Raw genomic sequence first — 16,967 nt, 5'->3', positions numbered from 1 at the left:
TCACTTTTCAAAAGGTCATTTATAGATGATTTGGCCTTATTCCTTTTCTTCATGCTTTATGCTGCATTCTTAACATCCTCAGATCTGGAAAGATACGAATGGAAAGAGAATGCTAGTTTTGGATGTTCCTAATAGTCATGTTTTAAAAAATAATTAATACATTTTTATTAGTTATGCATTTCATTAGACCACAACTGAATTCCCAATTTGGTCAGAAGTTACTCATCAATTCAGGGTAATACAATGACTTTGCATTTCCTTAAATGGCTGTAATTGAGGAAAGCTTTGGAGATGGTTTGAGACACCTTATTTTAATAGCTCAGAGACTTTCAAAGACTCTGCCATTTCATAAAGCCACCTTTATTCATTCTCACTATTTTCTTTAGATTTTCCAAACTAGAATTTTAATAAGCATTCAGTTGCATCGAAGGCAGTGGCCTCTGGTGCCCACAGGTCAAACAAGACACTGATTGATTCAATTTCATTTAGATGATATCAGCTACATTAGATCAATTGGGAAGCAACCTTAAGAACATGTATTCCCTATCGATGGACTGCCTCTTAACACCTCCAAATGCACGCAGAAAGGATGTGGAAAAAACAAAATAACATTTTGCAGGAATTTGTTATTTCAGTAGCCCCTTTATAAATTTGTTTTGTTTACAAGGAAAAATTATCTCATGAGCCCTTCAGATTTTTGAGAAGTTCTTTGTCAGCATCGCTAGTTTATGGATCTTTCATGACAGCGCAGACAATGGTCCTTCCAGAGTAGAGGGTGTCTTTGTTTATCCCAGGGGGCATCATAAAATTCCAAAGCAAGTAACTGTTATTCACATTCTGTTTTTTAAAATATATAATTTTATGTCACATAGTACAGTATTTCTTTGGGAAGTAACAGCAGAGAATTGGTCTTAGGTTATTAATGAGAAAAAACAATAGTGACAGATAGATTATCAGAATTAAATCCCATTCCATTAAGAGTTTACCAATAAGATGCTGTAATATTTTTTTCCCTCCGAAGGGAAAAAAAAAATCTAGGGACTGCAAAGGCAGACAGATTTCTCTCTCCCTAAGGGCTGGAAAGAAGGCCCCTCTGACCACTTTCCTCTGATAACACAGCTGTCCCTCTTGGCCTCTCTTCCTGCCCCATTGTCTGGTGGATTTTTAGCCTGTTGGAGATGTTTGGATTCTTCTATTGTAATGTTCATATAGTTGTTCTTGGGCTGACAGTGACGTGTCTTCGTGTCTTGGAGCTTTGAGTCAGGGCCTGACCACCAGCTCGATTGATTCTTCTTTATTTGCCAAGGCTCTGTCCTCAGGAGGAGGATGGCGTCTCTCTGACATGCATATGCACATACCACAGCTGAGAATTAGAGGGAGCCCACGAGGTTAATTAGGTCCCCAATCTTAATGCAGTTTCATGCCCAGGCCACCGTTAACCCATCCGGACCTTGCTGACGCTGATGAGAAGTTATCCTGGATGCGTGGGCTAGTATTGTGTTTGTGCAACAGCACGTGAGACTGAGCTCCATGCCAATTGACCATGTATTGTTATTTATGCCTGTAATGAATTATTTGCAATGATTTTTGAATATTAAACTTCAGTATAAAAAAAAATCTTTAAAAATCAGCTTTCTCCTATCTCTAGGGAAAAGAATATTGACTGTGTTAAGTATCAAAAGGCGATTCCTCATTATCAAACTAAAAAGTAGGGACAGGCCCAAAGAAATAAAAAGGTATTTTAGGTGTTTATATTAGTAATGTCTACCTTCCATGACAGTGGACTGATTAACTGTCTGCTTTTTACATTGTCCTATGACTTTGCTTCATTTTCTTACTGATTTGGTAAAAAAAAAAAAAAAAAAAAATACAGTGCTTTTTGAAAGATTTTTAAATTTCATGGTGCAAATTATAGTTGTGACCTAGAGAGATACTGAACAAAACTTAAGTACAGTTTTCAAATACCTGGGTTATTTATATAAAGATGTAGTCACTGATATTTTCTAGCAAATTTAGTCTAGAAATATCCTGTGTGCCTGTCTCAGTTTCGTGGAGAAATGGTTATCCAGCAATTTAGGAAGTGAAGATATTTTCCTAACACGTTTAAACCTTTATTTGAGGATTATTTGCAATTTATTGTGATAGTGTAGACAGAAGTTTCCAAATGTCTTTAACACCCATATTTCTGTTTTTGGCATTAGCGATACCTTATTGGGGAATGAGAGAGGTGGTTCTGTGACCCTTTTAAGTTTGTCAGCCGTCTAACAGAGCCCATGTCCTCTGGCATTTAAGTACAATTTGACCTTAGGGCATCAAGCAGTCACTCAGCAACTTCTTAGTGGTTGATTTATGAGAAACACTGTTTTATTCAATTACACTGTTATATTGGTCACACTGTAGTATATAAAGGGCAATTATATTTTCTATACATTTTTTTTTCAGAAATCCCTTGTTTTATCCTGATGTAGTCTTCAGTCTCTCATACTTTTTTCATGGGGTACATACACACGTGTGTTTGTGTTTAATTCATTCCACAACAGGAGCCTTTGCACAAGGCTAATTTAATAAGGGCTGTTCACCCAGACACTGTACAGGGGTGGACAACAGTACGTTTTCAGTTGTTCGTAAGGAAAATGATATAATCATTAATAAATAATGATACATGAATAAACCCTGGATTTTGCACACTCCCAACCATAGACCTGCTTTTGCCCACCCCTGTATGACCTGTGTCTAGGCTCTGACTTAGGATGTATTCTGTTTATTTCTATACTCATGCATTCTGGATTATTTTCTAATTGTTGAAAATGGCTGTCTGGCGTCCTTAAAAAAAGACAAACCAAACTAATCGAATGTCAAGCCTCAGTATTGAAACAAACTTATTTTTGTGGGGTAAAGGGAGTTTTTTTTCAAAGAATCTTAAACTCTTAGCATGAATTCTTTCTTCAGTGCTCATCTAAACTTTTGGGACCCAGAGTGAAATGCGCTTTCCCCCATCTCTGTCCAGGCTTGCACGGCGGGCGGGTGTGCCGTGAGCGGGGCCAGCGAGGCCCAGACTGCGGAGGGCGTGCCCGAAGGTGTGGCCGCCCCCAGCGCACACTCCCACTCACCCTACTCCTTCAACGTCTCCTGGACGGAGCCTCAGCATCCAAACGGTGAGTGAACCCTTTTAGCCTCAAGTTAAAAAGATGATTAGCAAAAGTAAATTAATATTCCAAATGGCAGCTTATATGTGGTGCTTAATTTTTAATGATCATTTTAGCACATAAAATACCTGAGATAGTATCCTTGTCCATAGTTGAGAGACTGTGGTTTTTAGGCTAACACAATTTTGGTGGCTCAAAGGTGCTCCCTTTTGATAGTTCCTGTGTACTGCATCCTGTTGTTTAGCATGTTCCAGGAGAGGTGAAGAGAGCAAATTGGGATTCCTTAAGAAGGCCCTCACGACAATGGCATTGGATTTTTCAATGACTTTTTGTTTTTGACAGACGTTTGCTCTTTCTGGGAGAAGTAGGGAAGAGGAAAGTCACGCACATAATTGTATTTCAAAATGCTTTTGATTTAGTAAGTTTATCTTAAGAGATCACTGGAAACTCAGTATTTTTAATATATTGTTTATAAATATTTCAGCATAATGTTTTTAAACAATGCATATATTAAGTATATATGCATTTATGCTTGCTTCACTTGAAGAGGATTGTATATGTTTCTAAGTGGTATACACATCTTTACATGGTTTAGAGAATAAAGTTAGCCACTTAAAGTTTGCTAAAATAAAATAAAAGAGTTTTTATAATAACTCGGGGTAGGAATTGCTTTATTCATTGAAAAATATTTTTATACTTCATACTGCATAGTGTCATTGTTCAAAACTGTGGAAGCTTACATAACATCACATTTTGTTCCTCTTTAACACAAATATCAGAAAGACTTTTAATATCATAGAAACTGTTTTAAGTAACTCATTATTGAAAATTGAAATGGCCTCTTTTAGCATAGCTAAAAAGAATAAAAGAAAAAAATTGCAGTTTTATTAGTTTTTCTTATGTTTACTATGATATTAATTATTCCAGTCATCTCATTTTAATTAAACTTTTGGCAAGTACAGTAGATATATTTGAGGTAGTAGAGAAGGCTTTAATACTTAAAATGAGTAATTATCTCTGCTATTGAAGTTATTCCTGTACTATTACAAATTTTCTAATAAAAATAAATGGATGTCTATTTGATACTTACATTAAACAGTGGAAAATCTTGTCATACTTCATGCTGCACAAAGAAGTCTAGTCCATAGGTGGCAATGAAAATGTTAATGATTTATTTCAGCTGGAATGCTGTTGAATGCTGTGACATGATTTGCCTAGTAGAACACTCTCCTTCATCCCAGTTGGTGGTTGCAACTGGCTTTATAGCTGCGCTCAGAATCCTAGGCTGGCTAGAGAAATGTATTCTGTGTTTCAGAAAATCTTTGCATATTAAGTCTTGTGCACTCACAAGCAGTTTTAAAATATTCATCAAAAAACAATAAGAACTTGGGAGATTTTTGGTGATTTGTGTTAACACTTACATTATAATTTAAAGTCCAGTGTTTAATCTCATCAGAATTTATAAAATGTTTAGGAAAATGATTAGACATTTAAAAAGTAATAGTTTCATTAAATTACTTTTCTTCTTTTCACTGCTCCTCTCTTAACTTTTTCCATTTTCACCAGGATTCGATGTCTTTTGTCTGGAAAGGGATCATCTGATTATTGGAAAACGTCTTGCCCCTCAGTCTGTTCTCAAAGCCCCCCACACTTCTCCCTAAAAAAGAGAAGAATAAAGTCCAAACTGTTTATTCTGGTATTCGGATCCTCCCAAATTGTGACTCAGATTGCATTTGTATAGCCTCGAGATCCACTTTCCTTTATCACCAGCCTAGAATATTTATAGCCTTATGTAGGTTTGAAAGATGTGGGCGTGGAGTCAAATCTTGTCTCTGACGTGTAGTAACTGTGCTACTTTGGGAAACTTACTAAATTCCATGAACCTCAGTATCTGTTAACTCCAACTGGAGTTAACAATTGGCACCATCCCTTTGTCTTTACCTGTAGAAATCTGGCTCCTTCTCCTTTCTCCTGATTTTTTTCCCCTCTTCCTTGAGCTTAAGCGAAGCTGTCCCTCTTCCCTTGACTGTTTACCTTGTGTCTGTGCCTTCACAACGGCAGATACTTCACTCATCCCGGGCTCAGATTTATTTGGGTACGTGTCCAACTTGCTTCAAAGATGATAAGGACAACTAATCATTTATTTCTGTTTCTGTTCACAGGGCCTAATGCAGTGTTGTACTTTCCATGGATACTTAAGAGCATTTAGTTTATTTAGTTGTTTCTTGCAACAATAGCGTTTGAGCAGTGATGTGTACACTGCGGAGTCCTGGCTCTCTTGTGATACCAACAGAGAGAACAGAACACATTTTAAACTCAGTAACTCCGAGTTGACCCCTCCTCACGTTCTCTGCTTTCTGCTGTGTCCCCCCCCCGCCCCCCGCCATCACTGATCACCACTACCCGCTCCCATGAGGCAGGAACCTGCAGGGTGCACGTGACTCGATCACCCCCGATTTCTCTCGCCACACAATGCCCTCTCCCGCATCTTCTCCTGAAGACAGTAGTATTTATCACCCAAATGACTTTAAGAGCCTCCTCGTGACCTGCTAAAATGTACATTTTTTCATTCAAAGTGTATTTTTGATGACCTACTGTGCATCATCATCTTGATAACACTAAGTCGGATTGGCCGAGACCTCGGTTTGACGGTACTAGAGTTCCTTGGGGGACGTACTCATGTAAACGAATAATCGCAAGGTAGCCCTGCACAGGGTGCCGGGTGTGTGGAGAAGAAGCTTCCCAGGGAGACCTGCCGAGTGGCTGTGCCGGCCCTCTGGGTCTGCATCAGCAGGTAGCGGTCCAGACATACGCATGCATTTAGCAGGTCACGTTCTGCCGCAGGCGCCACTTGCCTGGTTTTGTACACTCTGGACTCCAAAATCTTCACTCTGTTAGTTGCAGATCTAAATACAGTATTTCACTAGGACTTTATAAACATGGGAGAAAAAAAAAAAAACTTGTCGAGAAAGAGTAAACCCACATTCTGTAATAAGTATGTATATTTTCAGATACATGTCTATACATGACAAAATGTGAAAGCTATAAAAGGTGTCAATATAAACGTTCTGTTCTTGCCTGTCAGGCATTTGGTAAACTTCAGCCAGCCTGGCTTAGGAACCAGGCTGTGTGCTTTCCACACTGACTCGGATTTAAATGATCAGCTCCTAGTCATTCAAGCCTGGTGGTAAATCTCACCTAACAGCATGGTGAAAAGATCTTTCCATGGCAGTCCTGTGTCGCTCAGCATCATTCTCTGACAGGCTGTATGAAATCCCAGTGACTGGAGCCACAGTTTATGTGACCAGTCTTTGTGGATGGGCATTAAAGCTTCCGTGATTTTGTTATCATAAATAATGCCGCTTGCAATTCTTTAATTGCCTTTGTCTGCCAAGAAGAGGGTTTAAGTAGTGAGTCATTATCATGATCGCACCTAAGGCTTTGCTTCCCCTCAAACACACTCTGCCTCATTCCAGTGCCTGGCTCCCCGCACTTGCAAAAATGACATGTGTCACTTCAGTTCTGACTCTGTAATCAGAGGCTTTGCATCCGCATTCCCTCTGGCCAAGGTGTTCTTCACAGGCTGTGATTTTGGGCAGGATTTTACAACCCCAGAAAGGAGCTCCTTTTAGGTCCAAGGGGCATGAGAGCTCTTTACTCTGCACAACCTTGGCCCTTCCTTTGTGATACTATTGGCCGTCAATGAAAAGCAGCACCAACAATCGACGGCTAATCAGCTCGTGGCCTGTATTGTACAGATTACTGTTGCGTAATTAGAATTAGACTTTCAAGAGCTTCCACATTCTCATGAGCCATATTCTCTTTCAGAAGCTTAGGCCTTAGGACCTGGAAACGTGGGTTTTTCCTCACACTTGTAGTCTACCTCGCCAAAATCAGGATAAGTTTCTGACTACACCAAACTTATTCTTCATTGTCTACCATAACATTTAGTAGTATTTTAAGCTAATTAGAGTGTTTAAAAAAACACACTCACTGAAAATACAAAATATGAAATTCTCATTCTTTAATAATACTTACAATTTCTTGCAACTAGCCACTCTCTTTCCGGAAGCATGTTTTACCTGAAACAGGTTGCCTGTTAGCTGGCGGCCCAGCGGAGGGCAGGGTTCTCTGTGCCTCGTTTGCTGGTCCAGTCTCAGCACTTGGCAGGGAGCTGGTCACGCATGGATGGGTGTTAGGGAGCTGCTGGACGAACGGATGTTCACTGAAGACAGACAGTAACAAAGTGGTCATTGTGTCGATGCGAGAAGCCTGTGCGTGCGCAGTTGCCCAGTGCACACAGGCGTAGGTGTACAGTGCGTTCTATGATTACGTCGTGGGGGAGGGATGGCATCAAGGCAAGCGGAAAGGCGACCCCTCTTGGCCGGCCCTGTGGAGCCAGACCCTTGATGTTAGGTCTCCGCAGCCTGCATATCGGTGGGTATTCAAAAGGCAGGCCGTGCGTGGCGCCGGGCCTCCGGGTGTGCCGCCGTGAGAGAGGATGCACCGTTGCTGCCATCGGGCTGTGGCAAGGTGAAGACGGCGTAGTAAGAGAGGAGCATCAGAGTTGGGCACCGGGAGACTAGACGAGGGTCCTGGGGTCTCCAGAAAAGGAAGAGGAGTCGAGGGAGCTATAGAAACATTCTCATAATACAGCCTCTTATGTTGACCCAGTTACGGAGAATTCCATACGTGGCTGTGTATCAAGACAGTGGCACTAAGGTCAATAAGAACAGAAAAAATTTAGGAAGTTGATTATTTTTGCAGACTTAAACATAGTACCATGAGGACAATACAATGTTATTCAAAGAACATTTAGTTTCATTTTTTGAGCATATATATTATTTCAGGAGTGGGTGGTAGAGAAACCAGTGGACTATACATCTTTTTATTCACATTCTATATATTGCTGGACAATATTAAGGGATAATAGAAGGTAAATGTATTTTTATACTGTATGCACATGAAGGTATATATGTAAATATTAGTGCCCCACTTGTGCAAAGAAAGGATTTGATGTCCTGCTAACACTACTACTACTATTATTGCTGTTACTACTACTACTACTACTACTACTACTACTACTACTACTAGCTACAGTTTATATCTATGTACTAGACACTTAATTCTCATAGCTAGTCCATGAAATAGGTATTGTTCTTTCCACATTCAGATGTGGAAACTCCAGCTTATAAATATTAAGCAATTTAATGATGAAGGCAAGGCAACTAGTTAAGTAGGAATATAACACAAAAAAAGATGTGGATGTCTCAAAAATTCATGATTTTATTCACTGTACTTCTGCCTCACCTTTTTGTAGAAATATCTGTATAGTAGGATTCCATCTAGATGTGTGGGAAAGAATATATATATATTTTAGTTCCTTTGACTTGTCTAATGTCTTGTTCTCAGTGCTCATACTTAATATACCTAAGATCTCTATTCCAGTTTTCTCAGGTTTTAAAGAAATAACTGTTTCTTCAAACTTTTTTTTTTTGATATGTTTGTTTTTTAAGAAGTCAAAATGTGACGCTCTTCCCTTTCCTAGAAATTCTCGGTTTTAATGGGAGATGCAGATTATAGGATCCAGTGAGTCGCTTAGGGAAGCTGCCTGGCAGTTCTGAGCCAGCCTCGTGTAACTTTTATGAAACACCTCCGCTCGGCCTGTCAGGTAGAATTTCCCAGGCACAGTCTTCTTCAGATGGCGCTGCTTCCATTTTTAGGAGAGCACAACGGTAATAAGGCATCACTGCACCATGTGAAAGCCGCTTTCTCTTTTCCTTTTTAATTGAAGGATCAACTGTTCACACAGGGGCCTACCTGCCACATTCGATCAGCATCGGGCCTTGGGGAAACCCTCAGTTGATATTCATATCACCATGCTGTCCTGGAAAAAAACAAACAAATGTGTTTGGAGCATCGATATTCACTAGGCATGTCATTTTTATGACACACTAAAGCATCATTGTTTAATTCTTACAGTAAACAGAATTCCTCAGTTTAAACAGAGATACCTTGTATTAAATTGACATTGCGTTGTGCTTGTATTGAGCTTCCTTGGTTATATATGACAACCTATTGAGCACATTAGGAAATGCAATTTGACATAACATGATGAAGAGGCACAAAGATGTATATCCCAGTGGGTGCGTTCTGTGGACAATTATGATTCCACTTCCCTGTGAAAATTAAACACCTTAAAAATTCTACCATTATGGAAGGAGAAAGGTGATAAACTTGAAACTGCTTACATTAGATAGCCAATGGGAATTAAATATCCATTTTGTGGATTATCCGTTGAAGAAACTGAATTTACAGAACTGGATTAAATAACCTGGTCGTCCTTAACACCTAGCATTGTTTTACTTTCTTTCCATTATCTTACTGATTATTACCATAATAGCATAAAGAAGAAAAAGCACAAAAATAGGGTACAGTACAATGTAATTCGGTTTCCGTTTATTTGTTGGATATTTGTCTTCTGCCTCTCTCGATCCTCTCTGCACCCTTCCCTGCTCAGCCCTGGGTTCCAGGCTGACCCTCAGGCCCCATGCCAGCAGCCTCCTCTCTCTCTGCCCGGTGCGCCTTCGGTTCGTCCATGAGCAGCGGCAAGAGAGGGGAGGATGAGAGGCGAGTGCAGCCTCAGCAGTCCTGCCTGTGGCTCCCTCTGCCTGGCTCCCGGCTGCAGGGCTGCATTCCCACCCAAAGGCTCCAGCTCCTCTCCAGCGGGCTTCCTGAAATTCAGCTCTTTCTCCAGGCTCCCGAGTCCATTGTCAGCCAGTCCCCGCCACATGCAGAGATGTGTACTGGCTCCCAGCCAGCCGGTCTCCCAGGAGCCCTAGCTCTGACTGGCTGGGGGTGCTTTATGATCACTTACTGCTCTCCCTTACCCCTGCCCTTCTCTTCATAAGCGGTCCCTTCACTCAGTTGCCCTCCGTTGTCCAGTTAAGTTGCCACGAGTTTCGTGCTGAGATTCACATGGGTTCCTAAATCTCATTTAAACCCACTCGCTGTGCGGAGCCTGTGGGGCTGGAGAAGTAGGAAATGCTTTCCTTCATTCCGGAGTGTCAAAAGTGGATAAGTAAGCAGAATTCCCGTGTTGTTACACTTTATTTTGGTGCACTAGACATCCTAAAAGCAACGAGAACCATATTCAGAAGGTGTAAAGTCAGGGGGCGCCTACCCAGTGTATTCTCATAATGCAGTTTGGTTCGACAGTTGATCTTTCAGGCCCTCCTACAAATGCTGTCAAGCACTGGTTTCCACAGAGCGTGCATGTGTGTGCGGCTGTCTGTCTGCGACCTCACCCGCGCCTCAGTTGGACCTCAGTGTCATCCGCCTCTCAATTCAAACGCATCGTAGGTGCTGAAAAAATCTCAGCAGTGGAATTAACTGTCAGCAGTTTCGCCTGATTTTACACTCAGCTCATTGTCATGGACTCACCTGACACTCAGCCCTTGTCTGAGTAAGGCTCTATTATTTCTTTATCCGTGGTTCCAGATGTCATGGTTGTCTGGTTTCTCAGCATAGCTCGCTAGGAGTTCACTTGCTAGAGTGAGTCAGGTAAAGACAAAGAAGTAACTTTTGGAAGACTGTCACCGAGGGAGAATGGAGAAGAACTCAAGAAGTAGACCCAGGAAGTGCTGAAGTGTAGCTGCTGAGTGATGTGGAGGATAAGACCTGGGTAAGCGTCCTCTGTCTGCTCAGCCCCGGAGGGTATTGCCGACTTAGAGAACATAGCCTTCGCTGTCCATAAGGCACGGTTTGAGTCATCGCAATGTGATTCAATTGTATTCATTACCGTCTGAGGGAGAAGACAGGTGTGTAGCGCTTGCTAAAAAGATTTCCTTCAGGAATGGTTCAGATTTTTAAAGTTTGTACTTAAGGGATGAGATTTAGTCATCACGAAAATGAACTTCTATAAAATATCTCATTTCCCAGTATGTCAGATAAATGAGATATTATGCACATAATCCTAGCATAAAAGAAATTCTCTGTTCCCCAATTATGCAAGAAAAAGGAAATATTGATCTGGGTACTTTCTATTTCAATGTTGAAAAGTAGGTCAAGTAGATAGTATTTCGGGTGTCTTACAATTTCTTTAAGAGCTTCCGTGACACATTATTTGCACATAGATTTTGTGCGTACGCGCGTGTGTGTGAGAGAGAGGATTCAGTGATTGCTTAGCAGAGTGCCTGGCACATAGTAATTTCTTGTCCTTATAATAACTGTGATCTTATCACTTCTTTTCTCTTAAATTTGCAATGAAATTGTTCATTTTTTCCTGATGTATCCTTCACTTCTTAGTTTTAATTCATTTGTGCTTTTGTGTGCCTCGTATTAAGTGGCATCAAATCAAATAGTGTCTGTAAGCCTTCTTAGAGTTAGCATAGATGGCTGCACTAAAATGAAGGAGGTGAAATGCAGTGGCCACACCCTGTGGAACTGTTGGCGCTTGTCATAGGAAAAAGGAGCCTCTCCCTCCCACTCTGGAAACAAGGCAAATGGACCTGCTTTTTGAATTTGCTCGAGTCTTTTGTTTGAGAACTCACTCTTTCTCCAAAGCCTCTATCTCTAAGCTATTCTTTGATTTTTTAAGATTTTTATTTGTTTATTTTTAGACAGAAGGGTAGAGAGGGAGAGGGAGAAGCGTTAATGCGGGGTTGCCTCTCACACGCCCCCAACTGGGGACCTGGCCTGCAACCTAGGCATGTGCCCTCATTGGTGAGCCTTTGATTTGCAGGCTGGTGCTCAGTCCACTGAGGCACACCAGCCAGGGCTCTGAGCTATTCTTTAATATCATCTTCTTAGCGAGTTTCTCTTCATGCTTCAGATATCTAGGTATCTCTTTTTTCTATAGCCTTAAATTTTTACCCTGTATAGGATGTTTATATTTTATTATGCTGTGTGTTCATTAACTCAATCAATGTTTATTAAGTATCTACTATGTTTTTGGCATGGTGCTAAGGTCTAGTAATACACAGGTGAGGAAATGTCAGGTCAGGCAATTAATGTTAAAAGTGGGTAAGTGTTATGAAGGAGATGTCCTCTGTGTTATGTGACAAGCTCCTGATGTCTGTCATCAGGGAAAGCTATATGACAGAGGAACATTTAAGATAAGTCCTCAAGAACACACTAGGAGGTCATTGTGACATTAAATTTACTTTGAAAGAGGTTCTAATTTAACATGTAAGGAAAGTTTTGTTTCCCACAGTGTAATGAATGTTTTGACTGAATAAGTCAAATGATTATCATTAGCCATTCAGTGTCTTTCATCTCCACTAGTTGACGTCACGATAATGCATATAACTTTCCCTCTGAAATACAGTGTCATTGATCATTAAAGCCAGCCAATCATAGTTTCTCTAATCCATTCATGAGCATCTCATAAATGTGTGTAATTTGCTCCGGGCTCCTGCAGTCACATAATTCACTGTTGTAGTTAGGAACATGGTCTAGTTGCATGAGGAACCCAAGTGGCCAGCTCATGGTCTGTCTCTTCTGGGGCCCTTTCACCTTGATTCGAATCCTGACTCCAGCCGTAGCCAGCTATGTGACCATGGGCAAGTCACCTGATTGTCGGTGCCTGAGTTTTCTCGTCTGCAGCATGGCGATAGCAGTACTGCCCGGAGCCCTGGTCGGTGTGCCTCAGCGGGTTGGAGCAGTGTCCATGGACCGAAAGGCTGCGGGTTCCATCCAGGGAGGGCGCGTGCCCGGGTTGCGGGTCTGATCCCCGGTTGGGGCGCACACCCTGGTTGGCGTGTGTACAGAAGGCAGCCAATCAGAGGCAACCAGTCAGTGTTTCTCTCTCACATCAGCGTGTCACTTTCACGTGGGTATCCCTCTCTTTCCCTTTCTCTAAAAGCAATGAAAAATAGGATGTCCCCAAGTGAGGATACACTTCTTTTTAAAATAATACTGCCTGTGTTATAGCAGTGCTGTGTGCAGAAGGTTAAAAAGCTGTTCCTACACACCAGGTTGCGCCTGCCACCTCCTGAGTAATATACAGCGCTTTCACAAATAAGGCCATTTGACTTCCAGAGAACATGGATTAAGGATATCATTTTAGAAAGCAATAAAAATTATAAATGTGCTTAATTTATTCATTTTTGAATTGGAACACAAATGACAGCAGTTAATGGGATGCAGTGGAAAGAGTCCCATCCTGGGACTCTTGGGTTTTATTTCTGTCTCTGTACTAATTAGCTTAACAATTTGATAGTCAAAGGTTTAGAGCCTGTTTTATCCTTTGGAAAGAGACAGGGTTTGGACTCAGAGAAACGCCACATTCCACGAAATTAGGAATCCCGTCAAAAAGTGCTTGCTTGCTTGCTTTGTCATTCCTGGCTATTGTTTGTCAGTCATACTAAACACCAATTTTTATCTTTCCAGGTGTTATCACTAGTTATGGGCTGTATCTGGATGGCGTATTAATTCAGAATTCCTCAGAACTCAGCTGTCACGTCCGTGGGTTTGCTCCGTGGAGCTTACATTCCTTCCGAGTGCAAGCCTGCACGGCCAGAGGCTGTGCGTGGGGCCCTCTGGTGAGTACGCCTGCGCCTTGCCGGGCGCAGGGCAGGTCTGTGTCATGAACGAGGAATCAGGGAGACGTGGGTGCTGGCGACCACGCTCCGCACAGCTAGCTTTTCAGGCAGGACGGAGCGGGGAGGTGTTTCTTTTTATAACATTTCATCTAAGACTTAGTGAGGGTTTATAGTCAACATCAGTTTCAAAACTGCACGTGGCTCTACTCAAGGACAGAATCATCGATATTTCATTGAAATTTCTAAATGTATTGGTACGTTGACCAGCTTAGCAGGCAGGCCTACAATTTTGCCTAACTTAGTAACATATTTGAAGTGTATTTGTCCTTCCTGATAATGGGTTCTACAATTAGGGAAGTTTATGATTAAAAAGTGAAAATAATCGAAAGCCCATAACCACTACAGTAGGGCAACACTGCTCCCCAATAATTGAGCTAACCAATTAAAAGGTTGAGTTCACCTCACCTATTAGAATTAAATATTTTCATTTTATTAGTGTAATATAGCTTCATGAGAATAGTTTTTAAAATTACATTTAAATCAGCTTTTGATAGCCACATTTTAGAAATCTATAATATCTATGTTTCATTAGTAGCTAAAAGATTGACAAAATTATGCTTTTTATTACTAGTCTAATTTTAAAAACCTAATTAATAGTACATAGTCTTCATAGACTAGCATGACATCCTTTAGTTTCAAAACATCACATTTTAATTTTGTGCGCTTTTCTTGATTAATTAGATTTACCTTCCTTTAACGGAAATGCTCATTAGTTTTAGATTCTTTCTGGCAATCTCTCCCAATGCTCTATCATTTTAATGTACTCTGTCTTCATTGAAGAGTGTATTGTATAAATATTACTTTGAAAAAACAGCTCTACCATTTAATTTTTGCTTCCTTATTTTTCATCACACCTCCCATTTTGTTTCAAAAATTGGTTGCTTTCCAAGCTGCTAACATCATCTATCCGGGGAACTGAGCTTGTAGTCTTTATTGCCATTAAGTATTTTATAGCCCAAACCCTCGGATGGTTACTTACTCTTAAAAGCAGGAATGGCAATAGGCCAGCTTTTCTTCTCCATTCAAAGAAGGAAAAGAAACAAAAGAACACTTCACAAGAGCATGAAACTTAGACTTTTTCAGAAATGCAACCTGCCAGTCATGGTCTGGGCTACTACACTGTCTCTGGTTGTAATAGCGACTTTAAACAAGGGGGACGCAATTATCGATCTGTGTCCTGTGTGGATAGTAGGCAACGTTAGCCTTAAGAAATCACATGCCACAGTGCCTTGATGGGACAGGGAGACAGAATAGGGTTGTAAAACCTACTCTGCTGCAGCCCCATCCACGCCAGAGTCAGCCCTGATGTGGAGAGGTCTTATTTTCTCCCCTTGGTACTTTCTTAATCCTGCGTTCAGTACGCAGACGCTTTTCTCAAGTCAGTGATCCATCTCTAATCACTGGAATTGAACAATAACATCTTTATTTAGAGCAAGTCAACTCTCTGCTTGCCAGGAAGTGAGAACCCAATGTCTTCAATAGATTTCTAAAATATTTTGTACCAATCACAGGACTTAATATTCCCTTAAGAGATTGCCTGTGAGCCTTCTAAGTGGCCCAAGATATCTCTCATAATCATGCAGGATATTACAGATTCAGGTCTTTTTGTTGAGGATTTTTTTAACATGTCTCATTTACGAAGTCTGTGAGTCAATCTTAAAAATCAGGTTTTCCTATTATTAAGTTACAATATGATATTCAACAAGATTCAGCCAAATGTAATGACTACATATACGTATTACAGTCATTCTTTTACCTGAAACCCAATGTTGTAACATTTTATTGAAACAAAAATATACAACTTCTACTTTTAAATAATTTTCTCGCAGAAATCAAAGGATATATTTTGTGAGAGTCAAATCTTTGGTTCATCTAACAACATTTCTTAATGATAACTCTTGGTTTTTAGAAAACCTGCCTGTTTATTTTACATCTGTTATATATTTATTACTATTCATGCATGCAGGGAAATCCTATTCAAAGTCTTCTGTGACAGATACATTCTACAGACATGAATGTGTTATGATTCACCCTCAAAATTGACAAGTAATCAATTACTACATGAAAAATAATTTCAAAAGGACAAATTTGATGAAATACAGTATTTATAAAATTGCATACACAAATTCCACATTCTTACCATTCTAATGTAGTATTAGCTCAAATGTTGTTTTTTCCTTTAGCCTCACTAAGTTTATTACCTGTTGTTTGTGACTCAGAGGAATTGCTCTATACCCATTTGAAAAAAAAAAAAATTTTCTGTGGTTCTTGTCCAGTAACACAATATATTTTGCTCCTAAGGAAATTCCATTGTAAAAAGCAGTTTACAATGTCTTTGATACTAATTTTAACATTCTAATATGCATTGTCAAATTAAATGTAGTAACCGGGGCTTTATAAAAGTTTGAAATAATAATTTAAAAAAAACAGAAAATGCAACAGAGAATTTTTTTAATTGCCTTCCTTAGTTCCAGTTATATTGTTAAGTGGTATTATAGAGAAACCCTTTACGTTTTGTGTGTCTGTGTCTGGCAATGACTTTGCTTTTGTTTGTTTGTTTGTTTCCACTTGGCAGCCTAAGACTGGGAATTTTATGACTCTGTCTGGCCTTTCACCATCATTGGCCTCGGTTCCCCAGGGGCCTCTTAAGGGTGGAGTCTGAAACTGCAGGTCACGGGTGTGTCAGATGGTCAAAGAGCTGGCGTGGTTTCCTGGCGATGGCAGGCTGGCCCGAGTGAACACCCGGACACACATGGGCACATGCATTTTCACATTTACTTGAATATGTCTTTAAGACATGGAGATTTTAATTACAATAGATAATATGGTCAAGAAAACACTACATGGGCAGTTGACCCCATTATTATCTGCTGCTGTTCTCCATGCCTCTTTGGGAAACGTTCTACTAAACTTGAGCTTTCTCACCTGTTATGAAAGGAAAATAATGCCTACTTGAAAAGGGTAACTGTAAAAATTTAAATGAAATATAGTTTATACAAGGGTATCTGATACTTGGTAATTTCATCAAGACTGAAAATTTTATTAAAATGTTCACATGCTTTAATTGCACATTTGTTCTCAGTGTATATGTGTGTGCGTAGGTCTCACAGAAGGTTCCCAGGTAAAGGCCATGCCGAACTTCTAGAATGCCTCTCCCATAACATTCTTTTTAAGGCAAGGTAGACAATCAAAAGGTTAAAAAAAATTAAAAGTCTGA

General features: G+C 40.3%; 1 protein-coding gene across 1 annotated transcript in view; it reads left to right on the top strand.

The window, feature by feature from the left end:
* USH2A (usherin) overlaps positions 1-16,967 on the top strand; it is a 474,416-nt gene that overhangs the window by 253,940 nt on the left and 203,509 nt on the right. The window contains 2 exon segments of the mRNA XM_054576584.1: positions 3,008-3,155; positions 13,539-13,690. Coding sequence (XP_054432559.1) covers positions 3,008-3,155; positions 13,539-13,690 — 300 coding nt within the window.

This window comes from Pteronotus mesoamericanus, unplaced genomic scaffold (assembly GCF_021234165.1).
Source record: "Pteronotus mesoamericanus isolate MK-2021 breed Mesoamerican mustached bat unplaced genomic scaffold, CSHL_Meso_final contig_347, whole genome shotgun sequence".
NCBI classification, from domain to species: domain Eukaryota; kingdom Metazoa; phylum Chordata; class Mammalia; order Chiroptera; family Mormoopidae; genus Pteronotus; species Pteronotus mesoamericanus.
This window is presented reverse-complemented; position numbering and strand designations above follow the sequence as displayed.